Here is a 27,179-nt window from a genome sequence, read left to right on the forward strand (position 1 = left end):
TAGAGATCCAGAGGCTTAGCACATTTAAATAATTAATTTGAACCTGTGATGGTGTCAGTTTGCTGTAGTTACACATTCATCACAATCAGGCTACGTAACCGTCCCTGAAAACAAACCATAAAGCCCCGACATGCTCAGAAAGGTGCACAATGTGTCCGCAGTGTGATCGGCCACCTGAGGACAGTATTAGCTCAGTATTTAACCTTAAATCTGTTGACACACAGTTCCTGTAATACCCGTTATTTGAGAGTGCGTGATTCGTTCAGGAGACCTTGAAAAAGTTGTTGAAAATTACAGTCAGAATTTTTGTTACTTTTATTTTAGAAAATGTCCTTTAAAGTGTGGCATTTCAAGTCACATTTTGTTTAAAATACAGAAAATACAGACAGTAGAACATGGATACAGCAAAAAAGGAAACAATGACAGAAAATAAAGCTAACAAGCCTTTCTGACTGCTCTAGTTTTCTCTTTTTGAAATGGAACTGAAGGCAAAGGAAGGAGGGCGGAAAAAGAAAAAGGTTTCAGGGAGAGGGGGGAGGAGTGGGGGCAGAATGAGACAAGTTAGTTAAGGAAACTATGGTTGCTTTATGGTTCATGTTTAAATTATTCTTTATAAAGTCTAATTTAAGATTTAATCTTTCCTCTTTCTTTTTTGTCTTTTTCATTTAATGGTATTTTGATCTTCTGGATCCAGGGCCCTCAGCGCTCCTCCTTGTGGTCTCAGACTGAGGACAAGGAATGCCGACTTAGTCTGGCAGTGGGAACAAAACCACCCGCGTCGCCTTCCCCGGCCGACCCACACTGCCAACTCAAGAAGATAAAGTGGAGTCCTTCTGTGTTTGCTGTGCTTGTGAACGTTGCATGGACTTCTGACTTTCCACGTCTCTAAAATGTTTCTCAACCTGAGGGGGAGAAATGAAAATATTTATGATCAACGTGGACGACAATTCTGTGAAACACCAACCCTGAATCCTAAATCTAAATGAGGAACACCTTAGCAGCCATATTTACCACCTGGGGCTGCCAAATAAACTTTGGTTATAACAATCAGCAGTTAAGGAGCCACTCTGAATCTCATGAGAACAGTGAAGCAGCTATGAAGGTCGTCTTTTCGTCTAATCATAATGGAATATAAAATAGGGTACGGTAGATATGCAGCCATGAACTGGGCTACTTATACAGAAATCATGCATCAACATAATTACCTTAAATAATAACTGACACATGGAGGGTGTTTATGGGAACTTTCTCAGGTGTCAGCTCCAACTCAAGTGCTTCGCAGAGCTTTCTAACGGTGCTGTTGCAAAATCTCGCTTTAAAAAAGGCTTTCAATTTTGCGAGACAATAATTTAACAATCTGGTTGTAATGGCTCCGATGTGTGGAGGTGAGACAGTAAGCAGGGCCTGAACTTGAAGATGGGAATTAAAAGGATGTCATCAAACTACGGCTTTATTCAGACTGCAAGCATGAGCTTTATTTTGGCATATCCAGATTTAAGTCTGCCAGCGAATCAGATCGAAGCCGTCTTCAGAGGTGTGCTCCCACCTGATTTCTACACTTGTTGTCTCACTCCTAATCGGATAATCGGAAGTGTATTGCAAGATTTGAAACGCAACAAGCCTCAACGATGTCAAATCCAGAGCAGAGCATCAAAGAATCTCTGCCTCCTCTGATGAGTTTGTCTGGTACAACTTGCGAGTTCTACCATGACCCCTACGTGCTAACCATAGCGTGCTAACCACAGTAACCCATGAAGATAGGTCGGTGGTGTTTGTTCACACTGTTGTTGTGCAAATGAGTTGATTAGCTTTGTGAGTCCAGTCTGTCTTAAAGATCAGATCTAAGAACCAAATGTAAACGCCTGCAGTCAGAACTCATGTCCTAGTGTTGGTGCTCCATTTGACCTTGCTGCTTGTTAACGTAACAGCAGGGGCAGGAGAGCTACCAGCTGACTGACGAACAGCAGCAGACGCTCTGTTTAGACATATTCTGCATAACTTGTGCTGACTTATTTCATATGGACATTGTACTGCCACAGCTGACATGTTAGGGTTAGACTTTAGTCCGTCTATATTGAGTTTAATGAGTTTAAAGAGCCACGGACGCGAGTCAGAATAAGTCAAATAAGCTTATTTTGTACTGGACTGCAAGAGGGAGGCGACACCACTCTACACTGGAAATACTAACAGGTGCATCAAAACAGAGAGTGAGGAGATAAGACAAAGAGAAAGTTGTAGAGGTCACCTTCGTCTTGCATTTCACAGACCGTTAATCGTGAATAAAAATGCAAACTAATCTATAATAAAAATAGATTTAGATTGCAGCCCTAACAGCCTGAAGCAGTGTGTTCCTGGTGAAATATTGTAAGGATAGATATAAACCATACTTACTATTTTGCGTACATGACTTAAAGCGCTTCCCTCTTTGCCTTTGCAGTTCTCAACCTGGTAAGGCGGCGAGATTACGACGTCGTCCATCACAATAATGTTCTTCTCCTGCCATTTACAGTCTTTGATGCTGCAGAGAAAAGAGAACACCAGATTACCCGCAGCTCACAACAACACAGCTAACATGACTCCTTCAGCCCGAGAACCTCCAAGACGTGGTTATGAATCGCAGCGATCAAATACAGTATCAAGTAATGTGTGCGTATGTCTTTCACAAATATGGTGCATATCCAGTTTTGGCTGAGCTGCTAAGTTTAGCAACCAGCATTTTTTTGGTTTGGAATGAAACTGCGTCAAAGTGAAACTTAACAACTGCGTCAAACAAAAGATGAACTTTATAGTCAGGAAATGAGTCACTGTGGAAATAAAGGAACACAAAACTTTACATGACTCAGAAGTTTGTGAATGATTAAACAGAAAATCTGTGCGGGACAGAAGAAAGATTACAATCACAGTCCTCTTACAAATAAGTTGGATAGTTTGGATCATGCGGTGAGCGCTGGCTTAAGCTGCATGTGTACCTGAACCTGGGCTGAAAAAAGATCTTCTTTCAATGTGAGACCATGAAAATAATATATTTTTCATTCTTAGGCCTGTGTATAGTAGCTATAGTTTTAAGTGTTTGTTTTACTTTGTCTATCCTGTCCTGTTTTTAAGTGTAGTATGTCAATTTGCATGTCTGGTCTGCACGTAGAGAGTTAAGAAAATACAGAGTCAAATTCCTTGTATGGGCCCACATACTTGGCCACAAAAACCTGATGCTGATGAAACACTTCTGAGAAGGAAACAAATGACACAATGTATGTTTCACAGTTTAAGAGAGCGACCGGAGACACAAAGGAAATCATTTCTCACTTTGTGTGAAGATCAAAAACGCATCAGCGAGTGAAGAAGACGTTTGTTTCTTGTGATCGTGAAATTATTCAGCTATCATAAGAAAATGTGTTCCGATGGAAATTAAATTAAGTTCTACCTATCAATTGTTCATTTTTCTTTACAGCTCCAAATAAGTCACTGTCACTTACGGATCAAAAGACATCAAGACTTAGATAAGATGCATTTTCTTTGCCCTCGTCACCTGATTATCTTGACTTCTTTCACTTTGAAAATCAGCTTCAGTTTCTGCTGAGTTGTTGGTCTTGTTTTGAAAGATTTGTGCACAAGTTGCATTTTTGTTTGGCCTTTCAGTTTTGTGTTGACGTGACGAGCCCTCGAGGATCCTAGCAATCAAGACTCCGGCCAAAAATCATATTATTTTCAGTCTAATGAAGAATAAAGAGGAAGCACAGTCCTGCTCTTCCAGCTCTATCACTGCAGGAATTAAACCTGAGTATTAAGACGGGCAGAGACCATCAAGTCCGAGAAAAGTGTATAAATCCTCTTTTGACAGCAGCTGACTGTGAACTGGTTCAGCGTCATGCTGCTGACAGTGCTGGTCTGCATTCTGGATCAGGTCTAAACACTCTCGGCTCCTCTTCTCAGACTCATCCTTCCCTCTGGAGTCTCTTTATGAAGTTAACTTTACATGTCTTTTTTTGGATTGGCACATTAAAGCCGATAACAGATGGCATAAAAAACTTGAACATCAGCTCCATTTCATCGTCTTTATGACAAACTCAGCACTCTGAATCATCTGGTGCGTGTGTACTGATGCGTTTGAGCTTCACTGTATAACACAGAGCGGGGTTATCGACTACCTCCTCCACCCTGTTGCCCGTAGACGGACGAGTGTGCGCTTCTTACGTTTTGTGAATAGTCTGGAATAGCTGTTGGCCCTCCACAGAAACCCCAGCACTGATTGCATAGGCTTGGGACAGCTTGTCCTCCTTTTCTGTCCGTGCTCGATTGGCAAGCTGTGAAGAGACGAAGAGAACAAAAGGCATTCTTAATCAAGCTTTATTTGTTTTGACAGCTTTGAACGAGGAGCAGCTTATTTTTAATTGCAAAAAGGACGAGTCTGGACAGTTTCAACATTTGTCTCTATTGTGTTTCGGGAAAATGACTCAACAAATTTCACTCACAATGTTTGGCTCCACAGGACAAACTCTGAAATTGACTTCTTTAATTCTTATTTGCAAACGTAATCGCAACAACAAAGTGATCTCTCTAATTTGCCTTTATTGATGGGATGGCTGGAGAGAGACGGGACATTTTGGGAGAAGAGAGTGGGGCGAGACATGGAGCAACGGGCCGAGGACAGGAGTCGAACCTGCGGCGACCTACATATCACACTTTTACTGATTTTGCTTCTTTACATTTTTATGTTTGTATCCAAGTTTTAACTGTATAGAAAACACTACACATTCACAGGGTGCAATTTACAAGCAGACTTTCTTTGCCACATAATAGATCCATCGGGAAATATTAGGGCTTTCTTTGTTGCCGTTTCCCCCAAGTCAGTCTTTATTTGAAGGCTGACAATTTCAGCACAGGCAAAAAAAAAGGTCTGCTCTATTCTGAACGCTCCTCAAAATGTAACTTTATTATGTCCAAATTTAAAAGAACATAGAGCAAAAATGTAAGCACTGTTTCCACCGCCTCATTGTTCAACATCCAGTGTGGCCGGTTTATTTATTTATGGAGCATTCACTGACTCAGAAAGTCAGGAAATATCAAGGGAATTCATCACGAGGGATTTGCAACCAGCTGGTCATCAGTCACTGGTTATAACAGTGCTGAACTAAATCAATAGATCTAGATGAAAGTTATACATTTACAGGATGAGGAGACAAATCACAGCCCCCATCTTTCCTGGCTTTTTAAGATAAACTTACTGGTGGTATTTAAACGAGTACACACACTCGTATACTTTTAGGGCTCCTGTCCCGGAATTCAGTCACATCTCTGACTAAAGATTAGCTTTTAATTAGAGGCATTTTCAACCTAAGTATACACCTTTGATTTCTGTGGCTCTGAAGTTAATAATTCCCCTAACTCTGTTCATTATAATCAAAAGAGGCACACATGTAAGGACACGTGACACAAAAAGTAAAGTTGACAGACTTACCTTGCTAACATTCAGTGATGCTAGTGGGGGTGGAGTCTCAGTGCGGTCATTAATTATGTCCACATCAGAAACATAGGCTAAGTTGATCAGGATGACGTCGTTGAGGTTTGGCTTACCGCTGGAGGAAGCACATTCTGCGAGAGAACTCGAGTCAAGGCACGAAACTTTGGGACAAAGAAACACAACACAAAACTACAACTAAAATGTGACCCCGGATGAACCTGATGCACTGAACAGAGGAGAGCTTATGATCCAGAGAACACTGGCTGAATTACACTGACAGTGAGAGGTGGTGCCAGTTACAGGATGCAGCCACAGCAGGCAGTGCTGCCACCTATAGTAATCATGGATGAATGAATGAACACTTGTAAGAAATGTATGAAAATTATTCACCGCTTACGGAGCAGCAACACAAGTGTAACCTTTGTTATTATTAATTACTAAATAAATTAATAAATTGCAGCATGCACTATGAAATTATGACTTATTTTAAGTGCTTGATTTATAAAACAAATCCAACTGTGGAATCTTAATCTTCAACGCACTGGTTTGGAGCCGGATGAGGTCATATATTATTTTCTCAGGTTGAGGATTTGAGAGTTTCGGAAACCATGACAGAGCACAGCCTCAAGACATTGACCCCACTTGCCCTTATAGTTATACAAACATAGCTCGTCCGGGTGACTCTAGTGCACAACAGATTCTGAACACATTTTAGACCTTTTTCCAAAATACTTACGGCATCGGTTTTATATGCGTTTAGTAATTGCTCTTGCCAGTTGACTTGAAACACATCAAAGACACAAGCTGGGACAGGATTTGATGATGCACAGTATGACCTTAAAAGTTTGACCTATGCCATAAAACTGCTAAAACTTCATGTCTAGTGTAATTCATGGGGATGCACGGTATTGGATTTTTTACCGATATTAGATACGCCAATATTTTCCAACCCTTTTGCAGATCGGATACCGATATATTAGGCACGTTTTTTTTCCATTTAATTGCAGATCAAGTCTCCCCTGTAGTGGAATTTATATCATGCCTACACTTATTGTAGTGGCCCACTGGCAGATTCTTGAGATGGGCGATTACATTTGTCATGTTGAATGAATGAGATTTGCCCCCTCCTCGCATCACTGATGCCAAGCACAACCTTGCTGTCTGTTTCGGAAACTTTGAAAAACTGCCATACCGCACACATCTTGCACCCTTCAAGAGGGGTGGTGCGCGCACACACTCGCGCAGTTAATGTTGTAGTATTACGTCAAGCTTTTTTAAGGAGTCATCAAGCATTTAGGCATAATTAAAACGTTTTATCGGCAGAAAATATCGGCAGAAAAATTACATATCTGCCAATGCCGATATGTAATTTTCAAGCCATAATCTGCAGATACCGATGACGTGCCGATAAAATTGTACATCCCTAGTCATTCATATACATATTTGTTTAATTTTCATATAATTCTGAGCTGTCAATCATAAGACTACTTGTTAAATCTTAAAATGAAAGCTTCATGAATATGTGCTGGTTTTTCTAGATGCTTGACTCAAGTGCTTTTAACATGAACAAATTTGACCGTTATAGTAGAGTGTACTTCAGTGTCAAGCCGTTCAAACCAGTATAGAGGCCTGTGATCCCAACTGTCAAACCTCCATATAAACTTCATTCATTCTGTTTAACCCGGCAGCTTTGCCTCGTTGACGTTTTAGGCATTTTAACACCTAAGTCAACCCAAGTCATCTGGTTATATAGCATGATACTTATATATTGTTCATTTTCCTCATACACACTCGCCCATCCATGAATGGGTGTAACTAGCCAGCTAACGTTGGATGAATTGATGCCAGTTGAAACTGAATCGTGTTGAAATGAAACACAGCTTTGGCATAATGCACCTCATAATCACCAAAGAATTACAACGTGAACCGAATCGGGTGAGATGTAGTAAAAATCCCAGCTGATAAGCTCGGGAATGCTAATACCGTTAATTGAGCTAGTAGCGGCAGTGTGGGGTTGACCGAGAGTTAGCATGTTAGCCGAGCTAGCAGCAACTGTAGCGTGGAAGGGTGGTCGATGTGCATTCATTTTTAGCTTACAAAAATAACCGTTAGCATCCTCAACTGACTGCATCACAAACTATGTGCGGTGAATCTGTGGAACGTGATGCAAGCAAGCCCGAGACGGGCTGAATGTCAGTTAGCCTGCTAACTAGCAACGCTTGGTGCCTGTTGAGAGCACACAGCCATGATGCCTACAAGGATCCGTTGCCAGATAGTGATCCATGTTGAGGTCTGGCAATACAATGAGTGGATTCAAAACACATGCACCTCCTAGCAGATAACTTGAAGCCATGAAAATACCCGGCAATACCAACACGATCTTCAATAGATAAGTGATGGTTGAGCGGCTATTTTGCAATTGAGAATATTTAAAACGGACAAAGATGTGTAAGTCAGCTCCCACCAATTACGCCTGCGCGGATCACTATTTGACATATTTTCGGTTACCCTACAGGCCCTTGCAGCCAGGCAGGCCAGCAAGCCGCCCGCAGCTCGAAACAAACAAAGGATACTCAGAGTTAACATCTTGGACTGGTAGTCAAACGCGACCACTTCTCCTTGTAGACGTTGGCCCAAGCAGGTGAGGCAAGAGACATGGCTCCCGACGCTGAAATACTCCCCCGGTCCAGGAGCCGCCATCTTCTCCGCCAGGAAACCGGAGCGCCTGCCTTACGTAAAACAACGCGATGTCGTAGAGTGACGGAAGCTGGGCGTGTCGAAGTACGTCCCGTCGTTGTCATTTATTGTAATACGATAGGTTATACTTACTATTTAATCTGTTAAAAAAAACACGTTATATCATTTAACAGTATGCTAAATGATTTGATTATAACTTTTATATAGAAGTTATTTAGTTAATCGCAGTAGTAGGTTGTGCCTTTGTTTCCCTTTCACCCGCTCTCCAGTCAAAGTGCTCCCCCTACCGGATATATGTATGCATTGCACATTTTGCTGCAGCATATCCTGAAGTTCAAAATAATCAGCATTTTGAATTTTATCCTAAGAAGTCAATGCGTCGGGAGAGGACGTGGTAATGGAGGCTGTTTACACCCAAGGCATCTGGATGGCTGAAAGTCTCCAACAGAGGACAAGAGATCAAGAAAAATTATGGCTACTTGTAACTCATATGGGGGATCCCAAAGCTGCCTTCCTGCTCGTCTTTCCTTTCACATATTTCATCAACAAACGAGCTGGAGTAGCGGTGATCTGGGTAGCAGCTATATCGGAGTGGTTAAACTTGGTGTTTAAATGGTAAGGCTAAAGAAGGCAACCAACATATTTAAAAAGAGTTTATTTACTCTCTACTCTTGCTAGCATTTTAGCATGCTGCTAAACTTCCTGTTTACATTCAAAACAATTGTTGTCAGGGAGATAAAATAACAAGTGAAGTGTTTTTATTTAAATGGATTCATTCGCTACAGTGAAGTTAAAAGCAATTGTATATTTTATTCTGTTGACGTCGCAGCTTCCGGGATTGCAAACGCAGTCCGACTGTGTGCGCTGTCCGATGTGAAACATTTAACCGCGGAACTTTGTATTTACAGTACAGCCTAATCGCTATAAGTAGTGGGATTTTCCCGTGGATATATAAAAAAAAACGTTTATAATAAATTGGAAAACAGCGGTCAGAAAGGGAAAATCATGCAATTTGTTTTACCTATTATATTCCGTACATACCGAATTTTTACAGATGCATCAAAGGACCAAAATCATGAATTAATTATTCATTTATACAAATCTACAGCTATTCACATAATTTTACGGTAGATACAGGAATTTAAAAAACAAGGTAGCTAATAAATCTACAAAGTGTACAAAAAGTTAAGAATTGTGACAATGATATCTTATAATTTGTGTTTGACAGACAAAATTAAATAAAGAAAAATTGGTAGTAAAAATGGACATGACACAATGAAAGCAAGGGTTGTTATACATTTTGAATTTATAGAGGAAGGTGTAAAAATAGTGTGATTTTCTCCTACTATGTGAGGACTGCAGCAAGTGGCAGTATGCACCTTTATGACCATTAAAGAAATGTACATTGTTGCATATATATATCGGTTCATTGATTTTTCCCAGGATGCTGTTTGGAGAAAGACCATTCTGGTGGATTGGTGAATCACGTCTATTTGTCAACAAGCAACCTGAGGTTTCCCAGTTTTCCTCCACCTGTGAAACCGGCCCAGGTAAGAAGTCCTTAATGAAAAAAACATCATGTATCAGACATAGACTGTACTCTTGATTCCTTGCAGAGTCAGAGCTCTAAAGCTGGCGTCTGTCTCTTAGGCAGTCCATCGGGACATGCTATGGTGACGGCAGCTGTCTGGTGGGTCGTTGTGTCCTCGCTCGGGTCGTTTTTGTACTCACGTACTCGCAGGTATTCTCATGTAAATTAGTAAAATATGACGCTTTTATTATAAAAATACACAGATAAAGAAATTATAAGATACCAGAGCTTACTTCAGTAATGTTTCTTCTGTGCCTCCAGTGTGATGTTATCAGCTGTTCCCTACCTGCTGTATGTGGTCATACTGGTTGCAGTTGGACTCTCCAGGATCTTCATCCTCGCCCACTTCCCCCACCAGGTCATCGCTGGCTCCATCACAGGTCTGAATCCAGTTTCATGCACAAGCTAAAACTCAATCTCTTAATATATAAATCAACATAAAACAAGGGTTATACTAGTGTATATCCTGTGGTTTAATGAAAAGAAAATCATGTAAGAAATCATACACGTTTAAAACATCTGGAATTCCTACTGTAACCTGACACACACAGAGAGCCTGATACATACAGGATGAACAGCTTAGAAAAGTCGCTGACAGGTGAAAAATCTGTGTTTCAGGTTTCATTCTGGGGATCGTCCTGAGCCGCAGAGTACCAGAAGGTCGCCCCCTGCTGTTCTTCTTCAGCTTGAGCATGGGTCTGCTCTTCAGTACTGTGATGCTGCATGCTGGACTGCTGCAGCTGGGAATCGACCTCTCCTGGTGAGCCTTTTGTTATTATTTAATGTGTGTTGATAAAGCATATGAAGCTCTTGGAGGTTAAGTTGTTAACTTGAACATATTTTCTCTGTTCCACAGGTCTATTGCTTTGGCTAAGAAATGGTGCAGCCATGCAGAGTGGATTCGTTTGGACACCGCCCCGTTCTCCTCTCTGACCCGTGACTGTGGTGCTCTTCTGGGTTTGGGTATGGCTCAGTACTGGAAGCCGGGTGGATGGTCTCTGCCTTGGGCTCCGCGGGCTCTGTCTCTGGCCTTTTCGTCCATGGGTCTGTACCACGTCCATCGTCTGCCGCTCCCGATCCGACCGCAAGGCCTCTTCTACGGCCTGTTCTTCGTCAAATTCGTCATCGTGCCTCAGATTGTCATGGTGCTCGTGCCAGGACTCATTCACCTTTTCACTCCCAAAACTAAGAAGGACTAGGGACTATTTTCTCTCCATTTCAGTGGTGTTTTTCTCCTCTAATAACTACAGCTCACGTCTCTGTTTCTTTGCACTTTGAATGTCTATAATGTTTTTTATGGCTACGGTTGTGGATGAGGGATTTACATAGTTACATAGTTTGACTTCTCTACAATTCAACTGGCAAGGGTCTTTAATAAGTGACTTTTTTTTTCTTTTAATGAGAGAAAATTGGCCTTAATTGTGGGGATTGTTTCAGATTACTACAGTATTTTTGGAAACTAAGTCCTCGGACCTTCATCAAGTAAAAGATTGGGTAAATAAGAAGACAAAAAAGACTTCCTTAATGATGCTCTGAACACCCAAAAAGTGTTTAAGTGGTTTGACAGTGTTCAGATTCTTTTTGTTTTTTCAGTCAAATGGTTTCGATTCTTCACATCTCTTTACTTTTGTTTACGTTACATAAAAATGTTAAGAGTACTTCACTATTTTAGCAATGCACTCCTGTATCATCATTTTATTAATGATGACAGTTTAAACCAAAAAAAATCATGTAAAAATTCACATCATTGCATAATGTGTTTTTCCTAAATCTAGTGCAGACATTACCCACAATGCAACGCAACAAAAAGCGGTTTGATTCTTAGATCAGGGTGTGTTATACTAATAGCAGCTAATCTTGCTAGCAGGTCAACACTAGGGGGCAGGCTTAATCTCCTCTGTTTTATTTAATCCTCCAGCAGTTTAAAATAAAAATGTAAAGTTGTAGTAGTCAGCCCCACCCTGTGCGTTTTCACATGCAGTAGTTCTCCCCAAAACCTGTAAACAGAAATTAGTGTTTAAAATTGGTTAAAAGTTCCTTTTAAAAATACGCACGGGCGAGGGGTGCTGGAGCCTATCCCAGCTGTCATGTGGCGAGAGGCGGGGTTACATCGTGGACTGATCGCCAGTGAATCACAGGGTTGATACTTAAGTCCTTTTTACACTACCAGTTCAAGGAGGGATTATTACGCCTCTGTTACGTTCCGTCTTCTAGAGGCGTAATGGTGGGGCGAAGTTGTTCCGCCTCTGAGTTGGTATCAGAGGTAGTAACAGAGGCGTAACGGCATCTGTGTGAACGGCAGAGCCGGCAAGGCGGAACAGCGCCGTGCGTGTGTATTTGGAGCATGTGCTGTTTGTTTACACCTCGAGCACGTTTTGCTTCCGCCACGCAGCAGCGCTATGTGAAAACACACACTGGGGCGGCTTTATGCCGGCATTGCAAAGGCTGCATGACGGCGGAGCTTCATTGTGGCACTGAGGTAGAACGGCAGTTTAAAAAGGGCTATAGAGACAGACAACCTTTCACGCTCACATTCACACCGACGGGCAATTTTAGAGTCACAGATGAACCTAATGAGCATATCTTTGGACTGTGGGAGGAAGCCGGAGTACACAGAGGGAACCCACGCATGCACGGGGAGTACATGCAAACTCCAAACTCCGAACTGGGATTCGAACCAGGAACCTTCTTGCTGTGAGGCGGCAGCACTAACAACTGTGCAGCCCACTAAATGACATTCTGTGTAAAATTCTTAATCCAGGAAACAGCACCATCTTTTGGTCAAATTGGTGCTCATACTTCGGACAGATGATGCAACATCATTAATTTAAACATTAAAGCTTTAAAAAAGTAGCATTTACAGAATTGTATTGTATATTGTACTGAGGTGTGTTACTCTGTCTATACACTGCTGTTTTATGATTTGAGGACCAAATTCATCCTATAGAGAGAGCTACATTTGAAAGTAATATTCTGATCAATGGAGTAAAATAAATGACTGACATGCAGGGCGTGTTTCAGTTGTAACCATTTATAAATATGTTCTTTTTTTCCAATACATAGGTTTGACTGTACAGATTACAATCAGTTATCATGAGATAAAAACACATTCTTTTTTATTGTTTTTAATTAAACTTTTTATCACAGCGATCTGAAAGCTCACATTTACAGACAAGAGAACTCTGCTCAGCAAGCAAATACATTAAAAGAAAAGAAAAGAACCTTTCGCGTTGGCCCGGTGAGGTCGAAGGAAAATGATAAGGATAGTTCAGGGCTAGCAGTCTCCTTATCACTGTATCACACACCAGAGTCAGAACACTGCTATACATGTTTCTGCTTGAGCTCATGGAAAGAATAGAACATGCATCAGACTATTTACAGCAAACTAATATACACACACAGCTTGAAACCATACACCCTCTTGTTTAAATTAAGTATAGTACAGTTTATACCTTCATTTCTGTAAAGATAAGTAGGGCATCTCTCTGGGAGCAGGTGAAACAGGAGGAGCTATCCCTCTTTAGATATTCTTTAGCAGAGAAATCAAAATAAAATGTTACAGACAAATGGTCCATAACTTTTCCCACATATACAAATAACTTGAATATTCTTATTATTCCACTTTCTCTATCATCCAAACTCCAAATATGGAGCTTCTGGGCGCTGAAACCTCAGTTATACTTTATTTTTTTGCAGTAGATTCGACTTTATTTCAACATGTGCGCAACACCAGTGGATTAGACTGGTTAATTTAGAGTTAGAGTACTTATATGGATATTTTTTTCTGATGTAGAATAATTAAATATGATCTATTGAACCCGAGCTGGACCGAGAGGAATATCTGAGTCAGTATTTACAACTTGTGCTAGAAAGTCTATACATCTTCACCTGTTTAAAAACATTGTTTGCTCTTCATATTGTCATTCGTCACTGCTTTGTAAATCATATAATAATAGTGTCTCATGATAGTCTGGCATCACCGGTCAGAGGTCTGACCGATCACACACCCACTTTCTCCAGAAGTCAACAATCGTAACAACAAAGCAAGTAAAAATACATAAAGTGCACCCTTAGTTAAGAACTTAACAGGCATTTTTAGTGCAGAAGTGGCGGAATAAAAATGCATTGTGGGTAAAAAGAAACGACAGGAAATAATGCAGGAGAAAGGGAAAGGTCTGTAACAGTGGTCGTGTATGCATTTGCTTGCTTTTAATCGCTGAGCACTATCCATGTTAACCCATCACTAGCAGTGTCCTGTATGTTTTACCCTCTCATAGGAACATACAGCAACAATGTGTACGGAGGAGGGACAAAGGCGAACTTTGATACTTAAAATATGATTGGAAACTGAAGCCAATGATTCAAACTATTGCACTCAAGTCCTACTTTTATCTCCTGCAGGAATCTGTCCTCGAAGCAAGACGTCTGAATTCTGCAGGACGATCATACGAGCTTTTACAAAACTATTGCCACTGATACTTTTTTATGTATGCAGATGAATAAGCAAGTACTCATTAACAGGAAGCTGGTCTAATATTTCAGAAAAGATTAGAGACAGCTGGTTGAACACAATGAGGTCTGAGATACTAACTGACACTAAAAAAATCATAACGTCATAGCTAAACCTCAGAAAATGAGGTGGAGTCTGGTTTAAAAAAATATGTAATCAACAAATAAGATGCAGAAACGTTTATCTGTTCTAACACTTAAAAAGGGGGTATTATGCGGTTTCACATTTTAAGACGCATATATAATGTTACAGTGTTGGATGTCCTGTACTAAACATGGGTAAAGTTTCAAATCTGGAGGTAAAAGTACCGTAAAATCCGGAATATAAATCGCACTGGAATATATTTTGCGGTCTGTTTTGGGGGTATCCCGGAGGGGAAAGGGTTTTCTATAGCTATTTATTAATAAAAACGTGTATACAAGTTATTTCCATCTATTTTCATTCATAACACACACAAATTACAGCCAGCTATCTGTTTTCGCCATGTCGAGTTTGCAATCCTGCTAGCTACTGATGCTGTAGCGAGCATTATCTGGTAGCATACGGTAACGTTGATAGTTGTGAGGGTGGCGGGTGCAATGGCGATCTTGACGGTGCATGTCCGTGACGAAGCGTTAGCAACAATCTAGTTAGTTTTCTTCGCTTAAAACAGCGAGGAAAACACAAACCTGCGGCAACATTGTGAATATGAGACGTTGGAGCGGCTTGGACCAGGGAACAGTTTAATGCAGAGATGTGACGTCACCACTTAATAACTTAATCAGACAAACATCGTCTGAGTAAAAGACCGTAACACAAAAATATACCTCTTTCTGCATTTTATACTGGATACACTGGCCGCACCGGTATAAAGCACGCAGCCTACTTTTTAAATGGAAAAAAAAGTGTTGCGTCTTATACACGGAATTTTACGGTATGTTGGAGTAATCCCCAGACTTCTCAGCTCAGTTTGCAGGCAGCTGTGAACGCCAGTCTTTTTCTTTGCTGTGCACAAAGTGCAGCTTCAGCAGGCTTCAAAGAGCTGGCCAATCAGAACAAAGCGGGGTTCTAGGGGTGGTGTTTCTTAAAGGGACAGAGCTGACTGTCAGGCAGAGGCTGTATGAGGGCCTGCACAAAGCACCAGTGTGAGAAAAATGATGAATAAATTATGCTAAGCTACAGGTCTCACGGAGTGAAATATGGAATATCAAATTAGCATAATACCCCCAAAAATACCAGCTTCAAGCTAAATCTTTAAAAAGTGCTTACATGCACCTTGTGATATTCTGGTTGAAAGGAAATTGAAAGGCAACTATTGTGGTAGTTGATTGATCATTTTTCAAGCCTCTCCTTTGATTGGAACCTGCAGGTTTTGGACAGTTGCTTGGACAAAAACGGTTAAAGACGTCACCTTGGACTCTTGGAAATGAAACTGGGAAAAGTTAGTTCAGACCATTGAGCAGCACAGAAAGCCTTTTCCTGCATTAAACCAGGACAAAATCTGTTTTATTCTGACACAATAGAGGTAATTATATGATTCAAAGTTGGTCATTGTCCCTCGTTCCTCACCCTGATCAGTCTCCATATGACACAAAGGCAGGGTTAACAGAATACAATTCAAACGCAAACTATGTTTTGTTTTATTTCTATGTACAATATATAACTTAATTATAAATATTGTCATTTTTCTCTAAGTACTGAGTTGTTGAGCCATTTGTATTTTCTGAGCAATGTACAGTATTGAACATATAATATTGTATTACATAGAATAGAGCCTACAAGCAACCTTGGTTAAGAGCACACTTTGAAAGAACAGAAGATGGATACAGAGTCCACGAGTAGAGTCCGATGATTCGTACTTTCACTCTTAAGGTCCCACCTGTCGCGTTCACCGGTGGGAACTTTGTGCCACGCAACAATTGGAAGTGCACTGGTCTTTGATTCAGAACTGAGGACCCTCCTGTTATCCTACCTGTGTGCGGAATATGATAATGAATTCTCTCTGTTAGTTTTGTTTTTCATAGAAGATAATGTCTAATACCCTAAGTGTGTGTGCCGGCTGTGTGGTCTTCTCTCTGACTGGATCCGTCTCTAATGAGTTCTTTGAGATGAGTTCGTCCATGTCACAAGGGTCAGCTAAATATTTTTCTCCTCTCACTCGTCCAGTCCAACCGACCAATCACAGACCGGCCATCACACATTCGATTCCACAAATGGTCTCTTTGGTTTGATGGGGGAGGTGGGGCCTTGGGTCCGGGAGTCACGCGAGAGCTGGCGGTACATGTTGTCCTGGTAGGCCTGAGCCACGGGCAGAGTCCTCGCCACCTTCACGTCCGGGTAGGTGGGCACCTGGCTGACCCGCTCCAGGATGTCCCCACCACCGCGCGAGCCGTTGGCCAGCTTGCCCAGCGAGGGGGGCTGTGTCTGGGTGTAGTAGTCCTCTTCCAACAGGTGTCCGTTTTGGGCGTTGTTTGTCTTGTTGTAGTAGGCGATGTTGCCCAGCGAGGCGGGGGGGCTGTAGGTGGAGCCTTGCTGGACCAGCTGGCCGGGCGAGGTGGGGCTGATGGCAGAGTCCATGGACGTCATGGCCCTGGACCGCGTGGGCTGGTGCAGGTACTGCTGAGTCCGCGCCGTCTTGTCTATGATGCCCATGAAGGGGGTGTTTCTAGAGCGGCTGGTCTCGCCCTGATACAGTCCCCCGCCGCCCTGGGAGGGAGAGATTGGGGAGATATCATCACAGGAGCGCTCGTATGTGGCCTGAAGGGGGATCTCCATCTGCTGGATGGACGAGGAAGGCCTGAAGCCGGGCGCTAAATTCGTGGTGGATCCAGTTGAGATGTTGTTGCTTGAGGGGGAGAATCGGAGGCCGACGCTCTGAGAGTGGATGAGGGGCCTGGGGGTGGGCACGTGCTGCTTTATCTCAGTGGTGTTGGCACTGACGGGGCGTCGAACCATGTGGGGGATTTCGGGAGAGCCCAACTGGCATGGGGGCATGGCGTTGGCACGCTCCAGTACGTGTTCAGAGACCGGGTAGTAGGCGGCTGACTGGCTGCGGCTGATCTGAGGAGTCTGGCTGTAACGGATGCCCCCCGGGCCACCGCTGCTGGCGCGGTAGGCAGAGGAGGGGCGCTGGGGTAGCTCGTCCTTCAACAGGCTCGACTCCATAACCCCTCCTCGGCCGCCGTGCTGACAGAGGGCCCCAGAGCTGAGGCTGGCCTGGACTTGGGGCATGGATCGTCCATCCAGGGAGGGCTGGTACACCAGACGGCTCTCCACGTCCACTGAGCCCCCTTGATAGCGACCTCCCATCGAGTGGCCCATCTGGTAAAGGCTGTTGCCCATCACGTTGCTGGGCTGGTTTGTGCGGACGATCTGGGCTATAGAAGGCTGCAGACGAAGGCCTTGGGCTTGGTGGTGCTGGGAGGACAGAGAGGGCTGTGAGCTGAGCTGGAACGAGCGCTGGCTGCTCATCTTGGAGAGGGGGGATTTAGGTCGACCGGGGAGCTGCTCTGTCTGGTATCGCACAGGCGACCCGGACTGGGACCTGTACAGACATACACTCTCTAGTGGCGGACTGGCTCTGTACTGAGCGGCTCTACGTAAAGGGGAAGGCGGCGGGCTCTGATGATCCATCCCCTGACCCCCTGACCCCATCGGAGGTGAGCTGAAGCCGTAGGACTGCTGGTGCACTGGGGAGGTGTGAGGCGGGCTGTGGCGGTAATGGGAGTTCTGGTGTGTCGGGGAGAGGGAGGGCGATGTGGGCTGGTATGATCCGCGGGTCGGGGAGGACATGGAGGAGGAGGTGGGGTGATATTCGTAGGGCTGGCCCATGGGAGAACCTCCAGCTAAGTAGATCTGGTCTGGATGTGTGGGGGACAGCGGGGGGCTCTGAATGATTGGAAGGCTGGAAGGATTGGAGAGACCCTCAGGTGGGGGCAGACCCACAGACATGGCCTCCAGCTCCTGCTCCAGGTAGTCCTCGTCCTCAAACAGGTCCTGGACCGGCTCCATGTCCTCCAGGCGGGGCTCTGGGGGAGGGGGGAGAGGCATGGACAGGCACAGGGACAGGGACTCCTCGTCTTCTGGGGGAGGTGTAGGAGGTGGGGAGGGAGGAGGCTCCAGCTCCAGGTCCTGCTGCTGGTGCTCCTCCTGGTTGAGCTGGTGACACTCCTCCTCCACCCTCTGGAGCAGGCGCTGGATCTCTCGGTTGTTGGGGCACTGCTTTATGGCTTCATTCAGGTCCTCTAAGGCTTCAGGAAATTGTCTGGAAATAAGAGAATAAGACTCGTTTTAGAGGAACAGCTGTGTTTGTGCAAATGGCTAGCAAGAGACAAAGTGTCCACAGCTGTATGGAGACAGAATATTTCAGTGTACCTGCTGCTACGCTTGGCCCGTGCCCTGGCATAGTATGCCTCATATGATTTTGGTTTCAGTTCGAGTGCCTTTGTAGCAAATTCCTCAGCCATCCCAAAGTCCTGGAGAGAACGAGGAAAGAGGACAGCTATTAAACAACCACCAAAACAAACGGTATCACAGTGTAATCTAAAGCAATTCTTCTGCTGGCTTACGTTCATTTTTCTCCGACATCGGGACAGGTTGAGGAAAAGCGATACTTTGAGTTCCCTGAATGTCTTGAGGTCCTCGCTGAAGCCTTCGCGTGGAAACTTTTTGAGGGCATACTGATAACGCTGCGCCGCCTCCTTCACCTTCCCCTTCTGTTGGACAAATGGAAACAAGTCCGGTTATCTAATCTAAAAATATAGCGCTACATACGATCCACACCAGAGCCAGACATAAACATCATTTATCAAAATGTTTGTTTCGCATTTGGTCTCAGTTTGAGCTCATTCTCAGAGAAGAACATTTTGTTTTGGCACCTTTACATTTGTATCCAGCCCACATTGACAAAAAATCATTTAGAGTTTGTAATTTGCTGGAAATTATAAGAAAAAATGTTGATTCTTTCCACAATCTGAGACGAGTACCATTTTTTTCTCGGATCTTTATGTCCCGTCCTTGTGATTCACAGGACCAACAAGCAACAAGCTAGCAGGCAGCTTTGGGTCATCACTGTGTTTGTGTTTAAATGTTGTCATATTAAGCACTATTAGCTACTGTAGCAAGATATATCGTTTAACAATCGCAATTGCGATGTGCACATGTGTAATAGTCACATTGCAGGATGTGCGATAGTGAAGCAGATTAAGTGAAACATGTGAAGCTGCTACTGTTTTGTTGCTCGGTGCAAAACAAAAACTCCAGTTTCTCGTTTTGCATGACTAATCTACAGGAAAAGTCGGTCTGATATCACATTAGTGCAGCTGTTTATGAGAGCACAGAGTGAACTGACCGCTGAGCTGCAGAGTCTGTGTGCCACCTGCCTGAAAACTGTAAACAAGCACGCAACGCTGCTGTCGTCACAGATAATGCCGGCGTGATGATCGAGGCAGACACTCCATTACGTGAGGTGGCTTCTCAGTGAGAGCATTCCTGTTATCAGCAGCACCTCGTCCCGGTGCTGGTTAATGCTGTGGCTACATAAACAGATCGTTTACACAGTGTTTACTTTCAGCGGCTTCACCTGCAGCGCGCACACGGCGTGCAGGTTGTGTGTGCCAACAGTAGGAGACGGTGAGCATTAGTTTCCGAAAGTTACCGTCACCGGGCTGATTACGCTGATTAAACATATGTTTGAACATCGTTAGAAGTCTGTTTGTATTTATTTTATAAAGAGCGTGTCGCTCCAGCTGAACTTTCTCTACTTTTTTATGCAGGTGTCAGAGGCGCTGAACCATGTGTGATAAAAGTAGGAGGGAGTTTGTTTTTTTTTGGAAGAAAATTGATTTAAAAGTCCCAAAAAATAAAGAGTATGATTGTATTCCTTTCTATATACAATGCGACATAAGCTACAGAGTCCTCCTGGTCCCGTTCTCTGACCTTGTAGAAGCCGTCCCCCTCCTCGATGAGCTTGCTGAGTAAGATGATCATGATGTCGGGTTTGGAGGTGGCCATGGCCCATGTGGCTGGACCTGTGTAACACAGGAAGGAGCAGATGAAAGAAGAGAACAAAGTGAGAAAGACACACATTAATAAGAAGACGAGGAGGAAGGAAGGAGCGACTGGGAGTCACACTACACACGACATTAATAACAGGGATGAGGAGGACAACAGTCAGAATGGGGGATGGAGGAGAGAAGACAGGCAATCCACTGCAGAGAGAAGTTTACAAAAATCTGCTCTGACGCCTCGAGAACACTGCGGCCTCGCTGTGGGACATCAGACCTGGGTCAGATACTGTTTGCCAGGAATAATGAGATTATGTTTTAATCCTCCTGGGAGCTTCGCCTAATTTGGGTGCAGAATGAGCACGTTTTGTTCTCAGATGGCGGAATGAGATTAACTTTGGCGACCCAGAGTAGATGTACAAAAAAATCTAAATAAATCACGACAAATGTTTTTCTACTGAGACACATTTTCTGTCTTGGCAAGAAGTGCAGTAATTCTTTGTTCTACCGACTGATTCAGGGATCGAGAGGCTACTTTAGTTTCTTTATAATGCAATGAAAAGGAGAAGAGCAAAATTTGACACACTGCAATCAAAATATGTTTTCCATCCATCCATTATCTATAGCGCTTATGCTGTTCAGGGTCGCGGGGGGCTGGAGCCTATCCCAGCTGTAATTGGGCGAGAGACGGGGTTACACGTTATTATAGTTAACGAAAACGAGGACTAAGACTAAAACTAGCAGTGAATTTTTTTTTCGTGAACTGAAATAAAAATAAAAACAACAGTTTTCCGAAAACGAAGACTAAATAAAAACTACAGTTAACAGCGCAACACGAACTTAAACAAAATAGAATTGCAGGTAAATCGGCCTCGTTTTAGTTGCACAACCACTTCCACCGATTCTGTTTGACGACAGCCTCGGGTCTAATAAAATAAAATGGCTTTGCACAATATGGAACATTTAATAAAATATGGTTTTGTTAATCATATTTGATGTCATGCATTCTTTCATCCTACTTTTTCCAGCTTCTTTAAATCAAGGCTTTCCTCATAATACCTGAAAAACTAAAACGAACACTAAAACTAAAACTAATCAATTTCTCAAACTAAAAATAAAAATAAACTGAAATCAAAAAACAAAATGAAAGACTAAATAAAAATAAAAACTATTAGAAATTTCAAAACTATAACAACACTGGACACACAGAGACCTTTAACACTCACATTCACACCTACGGGCAATTTAGAGTCACCAATGAACCTAGCGAGCATGTCTTTGACTGTGACTGTGGGGGGAAGCCGGAGTACCCGGAGGGAACGCACGCATGCACGGGGAGAACATGCAAACTCCACACAGAAAGGCCCACTACTTCCGGACTGGGATTCAAACCCCGAACCTTCTACCCTTGAAGCGACAGTGCTAACCAGCGCAGGTACGGCACAAAATATACTTTGCTTCAAGTAAAATAAATGTGAGTAAATCCAACCTTTGTTAGTTTTCCAGAGCAAAAAGTTTGACTAATTAATCATAAAATGTTTGCAATTTGAATCTTTAAAGTTTTTGATGTTTTTTAATCACAAATTTATTGATTTATGAAAAAATGTTTTGTCTGCAGTTTTAAAAGTTTTGCCCTCAAATCTATTTTTTTGATTGCAGTGCGTAAAGTTGTGCGTCCAAACCTCTAGAAATCTGTTTGATTGCATTATAAAGACAAAAGTAACCTCATTGTGATGATGAAAACTCACAGTGTATACTAATGGGAGTTTAAAAAAAGAAAAAAACACTTCATCCCTGCAGACTGCTTCACGGCTGTAATATCCAGCACAATACCTGGACTGAAACTTATTGTAACAGCAATCCTTGACACACGTACACACACACCACAGAGATGAACAGGAGGGGATCTTGCACAAGGAGACACAGGAGCAGGTACGATTAACAAAAAGAGGCAAGCAGGAGGGAGATAACAGAGCTCTGCAGGCGCTAGCTGTCCTCTGAGCTGGTGGTGGTGGGGGTAGGAATGCTGCTGACTGGCCTAGCTGACAGTGAGGAAACGTCTGGAAGATGAACGATGCACAGCACAGAGGTTCATCGCCTCAGTCTGTGGTGGCGGTGGTACAGAGGAATTACAAATACATGCATTTTTTTTCTGCTAAATCACGACCACGCAGAGTGTTACTGGGGGCTCCCGTCATGCATCTGTGGGATGGAAGGTCGACACCTCGACACGACGTCACAGGCTGGAGGCCGGGCATGCTGTCATTAACCACTTGGACGTTAGCATCTACCTCTAGGGCAATCCCGACTGCATCACTGTCAGTGCTAACACCTTGTGCATGTTATTGTTTGTCAGTTTGAGAAGGTTTTGGGTTGCTAAGCTGGCCTGCCGACACTTAGGACGACACACACAACACAGAGAGAGGAGATAGAGCTGTCAAAATGCCTGGTGGGGTGAGAAGTCGACAGCCTTGGCTTTACCTCGGGGCCGACTGGGCAGCGTCTGACATCCTGGGGCCGGAGAGAGAGGCGGGGGATATTGGGTGAGGAGGGAAGGGAAAGGAAGGAGGAGGAGGAGGAGGAAGGAGTTAATGAGCAAGGGAAGGAGTGTAAGTGGGAAGGAGAGCAAGGAAGGGAGGGAGGGGCAAAGTTGCCAGAGAAAACAGCAAGAAGGTGAAAGAGAAAGAGAGGTGATGGCAGTGGTGGTGGAGGAGGAGGAGAAGTGAGAAAAAGGAACACAAAAAAGCAGCAGTGAGAAGCGGAGATAAGTGCCTGAGCAAAATAAGGAGAAAAAACTGAAAACAGATACCGAAAAGAAACACTGCAAGCGCTAATAACAACCTGTCTCTGAGCAACAACCGCAGAGGAACAGAGAAAGAGCGTGTGATCGAGAGAGGGATTGGGAAACAGACAAACAGGCGCCGAGAGAACATGACAGAGAGAGAGAAAGCGAAACAACACAGCGGCAACAGTAGTACAATAAAAAGAAACACACATCAGAGCCATAAATAGCCGAGGAGAGGCAGCACGATGCGGCAGTGGAGGGGGCGGATGACATACAGTAGCAGGAAGGGGTTTAAGCTACATGGAGACACAAACCTGAATCCATGGCTCAGTGCAGTGAAACGCTACAGTGCTCTATAATGACCAGCAGGAAGTGTGTTCTTAAATGGAAGTGCGTTTTTATCTTGTAATTCTTCCTTCATGCAGCTCATGCTTGAACTCCAATGCATGACCTTTTTCAACCAGAATACAATCTCATTTTGTATCTCATTTCACGGCAGGCAAATAACCTTTTATCACGGCGCTACAGGACTAAGATTCTGCACATGAAGAGGTCCTTTGTCCACTCTTCACTCTCTTATCCTGCTCTTACCTATCTTGGCTCCTTTCTTGAGCAGGGCGACCACCACCGACGTGTTTCTGCAGCCCACCGCCCTGTCCAGAGGACGCATCCCGCTGTAGTCTACGTGCTCTATCATGGCCCCGTGGTCGACCAAGAACTGGACCTGAAAAGACGAAGAAGAGACGTGGTGAGAACAGCCGGGGAACAGTCACTGACATGTTGGCCATGTGCTAAAAACATCTGAAAAGTGTAACCGTGAAATATATCTTTCATCTGCTCCAGGCTCGAGTCAGAGTTTCTTCTTTCTCACATTAGGAGAGGTGCAACTTTTCAAACCAAATTTGGCTGTCTGAGCGAGAATTTGATGCCAGTTTTCGGTACTTGACAACGTGTTAAAGACGCATTTCAGTCAGCACCAAACAAGACTGTAAGATTCCCTCCGATCATGTTTTAAGACTTACAAAGATACTTTGTTTGGAAGAAGAATTTGTAACCTACTCCTGAATCATTATGTTCATGGAAATACTGATACAACACGGCTCCTTCTAAAGAACTTTAAGAATTCACTAAGAATGAATTGCGGCCGCTGATAGCACCATAAATTGCACATCATTTGCCCCGTCTATCTGCCCCGTCTCAAGGTCTGATTCACAAAGCAAATTGCACTGATGATATTCAAGCGTTTTAGGTCACTGAAAACGGATCTTTTATAAAACTCCGGTCAGGGTGAGGACTTGTAGAAAATCTGTTTCCATGGAGACGTGTAGACGGGGCAAACAGAGCTTTTGGCTCGGGACGTCAGGCTGTGCGCCGCTATCTCCATGGTGACGCGTCACTAACGAGGCGACATTCCTTGCACAATGATGGACGTGAAATAAACAGTGATGCTTAATAGGACTTTTTGCATGTTTACACATACACGTACAGTTACTCGTCTACTATATTGAGGAACAGACAGCATTTTGACCGGCTGCCATTCCTCTTCTTCTTCTTTGCATGACTGGGTTATATCGCCACCTGTTGTGTGGCATTCTCATAATTCTGTTGTGTTTTTGCGTTTTCATTTGGCGGGGAATTTTTTATAACCGTGCTTGGATGGACAAGATTTTTTTTGCGAAATGAAGGATGTAAAAAAACTGAATGAAGTGTAGGGGGAGTTCAGGGGTTTCCTCGATGTAACTCACCACTTCAGAGTCGCCGTAGAAAGCAGCCAGGTCAAGGGGCGTGCGTCCGTTCTTGTCTGCGTGGTCAGTGGCGGCACCGCTCTCCACCAGGCAGCGCACGACGGGTAAGTGACCCTTCAGACAGGCCCAGCTCAGAGCGGTCAGACCCTCCTTATCCATCAGAGACAGAGAGGCTCCTGGGAAAGAGACAAAGCATAATGAGCTACTTTTATACTGAAAGTACGCTCGTTTTTTTACTAACTGCTTAATTTGTTTTGATGGATTTTTTAAATCTGTTGCTGATTTAATTTGGCTGTAATTATTGTCAACACACGTTTAAACATTATAATTACGTTGATTTTTATTAGTGGAGTGTCTGCGTGTTTGTGTCTAAATCACTAGCGGGTTTAGACACAAGAGAAAAGTCTTCTTGTTATCTTAGCTAATACGTTTTATCATTTAATACAACAATACTGTTATTTTAGGAACTTCAGCATCCAGAAGTTTTTCTCTTCATGGACACATCAAATCTGACCGTCCTGCACGTCTGTCAGGTCTGCCTCTTTTTGTTTGCACCCATTTCAAATGTGGAATAACACACAGGAATAGCTGTCAGAAAACGCAGAGAGCAGCGGCAGAGTGATTGGAGTTAAGAAGACGTGTTTAACAGACCAATTCCAAAAGATGCCGGCATAAATCTCAGCCTTTCTTTAAACTGAACATCCACTGTCAGTTTGATTTATTTAAAGCTTCTTCCTCACGGCCATCAGGCTCTGAATACCAAAGATTAAGATATGTGTGTCCTTTATTTCTCGTGTAGCATTTATATTAATACAGGCATGTAAAATATTTCCTGTTTTCCTATATATGTTGCTGTTTACAAGGTCCTATTTTATGCTTCCGCTTCAGAGGAAATCCATGAAGCCCTAACTGAGCCAACATTTGCTCATCACAGTTTCTAGTTGTGCCTTACCTTGAGCCAGTAAAAACTCCACAGTGCCCAGGTGTCCCTCTGAGGCGGCCATCATTAGAGGAGTTCGACCCTGCTTGTCAGGCAGGTTGACATCTGCACCGTGTGTGAGGAGGAGGTCCACAATCTGAAACACACAAACAAAGCACCCGTATCAAATACGTGCAGAAAATGTGGTGTTTGTTTGTTTTTTTAAGATGTAAAAAAAAACATAACGGCCACATATTTACTGCCTTTTAAAGGGGCCATATCTTTTAAATGGATATTCTCATATTTTTGGGTGTTTATTGTTCACAGTGAAAAAGTGAAAGCTGCATTATTCCGTGTTTTTCCAGAGTTACATTTTTAAAAAGGTCGCCTATGAAATGGGCCGTTCAGAACAGCTGCAGGTTTCTACGTACAACCTTGCTTTCGCTGAAATCGACCAATCATCATTCAGCGTCATTCACCTCAGGCTGCCTTCTTAAACTAGCATGTAGTCAAGTCGTTGTCAAGATTTCAGCTTACCATTCTGATACCTCCTGGCGATTCTGGCTCGTACATATAAGGCCGAATAACCGATCCTAGAGCAGCCATGTTTACTACAACTTAGGAGTGACGGTGCGGTGTGGCCGCTCCCTCAAATACTGTCAGCCAATCGCGGCTAAGGTCTCTAGCCTTTGAATGGCAAAACGGCTTGTTCGTTTCAGGAAGAAGGGGAGGCTCTAACTTTACCAACGTGATTCAAAAACACATTAGAAAAATAGAAAACAGCATTGCTAAAATAAATCACATTAAAAGAACAGAAAGCATCACTTACCTGCCAGTGTCCCTGTCGGACGGCACTGAACAGCGGGACGATGCCTCTCCTGTTGGGCTGGGCCACAGCCGCTCCCTGCTCCAGTAACAGACGACAGACCTCCAGCTTCCCCCGACCGGAGGCTGCAGTCAGAGCTGGAACACACAAAGACAAAGAACCAGGGATGAGATGAGGAGAGGAAGGGTAACTGTGGCACATGTTTCACACTGGAGGAGGTGGAAGTTACCCATTAACAGATTATCAAACCTGCATGAACTGATTCTTTTAACCACTTGGGGGCAGTGAAACGACTACATACACAGCACCGACATTGTAAACTTGTTGAGCAAAAAGTTGCTTGTACTCATTCAGCAGTTACAGAGCTGCATTATGATTCATGTGGAGTTGTTAAAGTCCACCTGAGTCATGCAGAAAGTCCAATAGTCTCGTTTTTAGCTGACTTTATGTTCTCCAACAACTCCTGTGGAAACTATCTGCCTCTAAAGCTGACAAATGCTCCCACTAGTCACCCACTGTGTTCGAGCCGGAAGAATACAGCAGGTTTTTTTCAACAGAAACGACGCTATAAGAGCCAGACAGTGAACCGAAACAGTAGTGTTGCGGTCAAGTCAGCTACAAAATGAGCTGAGACTCACCATGAAGCTCCATAAAGTTAGGAGCC

The 27,179-nt window shown here is 43.5% G+C and overlaps 3 protein-coding genes across 4 annotated transcripts in view; 1 reads left to right on the plus strand and 2 right to left on the minus strand.

Annotated features, from left to right (window-relative positions):
* Positions 1-291: 291 nt before the first annotated feature.
* lsm12b (LSM12 homolog b) lies at positions 292-8,174 on the minus strand. Its single transcript, XM_069664510.1, has 5 exons — positions 8,032-8,174; positions 5,456-5,589; positions 4,192-4,301; positions 2,392-2,518; positions 292-902 (listed from the first exon to the last, which is right to left on the minus strand). Exons 1-5 carry the CDS (start codon positions 8,156-8,158, stop codon positions 810-812), a joined length of 591 nt encoding a protein of 196 aa, XP_069520611.1. The 5' UTR covers positions 8,159-8,174; the 3' UTR covers positions 292-809.
* A 313-nt stretch (positions 8,175-8,487) lies between these two features.
* Positions 8,488-12,773, plus strand: g6pc3 (glucose-6-phosphatase catalytic subunit 3). Its single transcript, XM_069665000.1, has 6 exons — positions 8,488-8,770; positions 9,599-9,705; positions 9,806-9,896; positions 10,008-10,126; positions 10,365-10,506; positions 10,603-12,773. Exons 1-6 carry the CDS (start codon positions 8,553-8,555, stop codon positions 10,943-10,945), a joined length of 1,020 nt encoding a protein of 339 aa, XP_069521101.1. The 5' UTR covers positions 8,488-8,552; the 3' UTR covers positions 10,946-12,773.
* A 67-nt stretch (positions 12,774-12,840) lies between these two features.
* Positions 12,841-27,179, minus strand: part of tanc2b (tetratricopeptide repeat, ankyrin repeat and coiled-coil containing 2b) — a 97,587-nt gene continuing 83,248 nt past the window's right edge. The window contains exons 19-27 of one of the 2 annotated variants that reach the window (XM_069664998.1): positions 26,519-26,652; positions 25,723-25,846; positions 24,771-24,946; positions 23,617-23,749; positions 22,722-22,751; positions 20,173-20,264; positions 18,804-18,950; positions 18,610-18,710; positions 12,841-18,499 (exon numbers count right to left, since the gene is read on the minus strand). In XM_069664998.1, the coding sequence (XP_069521099.1) occupies positions 16,429-18,499; positions 18,610-18,710; positions 18,804-18,950; positions 20,173-20,264; positions 22,722-22,751; positions 23,617-23,749; positions 24,771-24,946; positions 25,723-25,846; positions 26,519-26,652 (3,008 nt within the window). In that variant the 3' untranslated portion in view covers positions 12,841-16,428. The remainder of the gene's footprint in view (positions 18,500-18,609; positions 18,711-18,803; positions 18,951-20,172; positions 20,265-22,721; positions 22,752-23,616; positions 23,750-24,770; positions 24,947-25,722; positions 25,847-26,518; positions 26,653-27,179) is intronic. The other variant, XM_069664999.1, reaches the window with a different exon arrangement.

The sequence above is a fragment of the Semicossyphus pulcher genome, unplaced genomic scaffold, assembly GCF_022749685.1.
Source record: "Semicossyphus pulcher isolate SPU_LCO1_2020_fin unplaced genomic scaffold, fSemPul1.0.p SCAF_16, whole genome shotgun sequence".
Classification (NCBI taxonomy): domain Eukaryota; kingdom Metazoa; phylum Chordata; class Actinopteri; order Labriformes; family Labridae; genus Semicossyphus; species Semicossyphus pulcher.

Excerpts from the sequence above, each read along its gene's own strand:
- lsm12b (XM_069664510.1), bottom strand. The coding sequence starts at position 8,158 with ATGGCGGCTCCTGGACCGGGGGAGTATTTCAGCGTCGGGAGCCATGTC. Across the intron at positions 4,302-5,455 it reads CATCACTGAATGTTAGCAAG|CTTGCCAATCGAGCACGGAC; the intron begins GTAAGTCTGTCA and ends GTCTCTTCACAG. Across the intron at positions 2,519-4,191 it reads TTCCAGACTATTCACAAAAC|CATCAAAGACTGTAAATGGC; the intron begins GTAAGAAGCGCA and ends TTTTCTCTGCAG.
- g6pc3 (XM_069665000.1), top strand. The coding sequence starts at position 8,553 with ATGGAGGCTGTTTACACCCAAGGCATCTGGATGGCTGAAAGTCTCCAA. Across the intron at positions 9,706-9,805 it reads CACCTGTGAAACCGGCCCAG|GCAGTCCATCGGGACATGCT; the intron begins GTAAGAAGTCCT and ends TCTGTCTCTTAG. Across the intron at positions 10,127-10,364 it reads CATCGCTGGCTCCATCACAG|GTTTCATTCTGGGGATCGTC; the intron begins GTCTGAATCCAG and ends TCTGTGTTTCAG.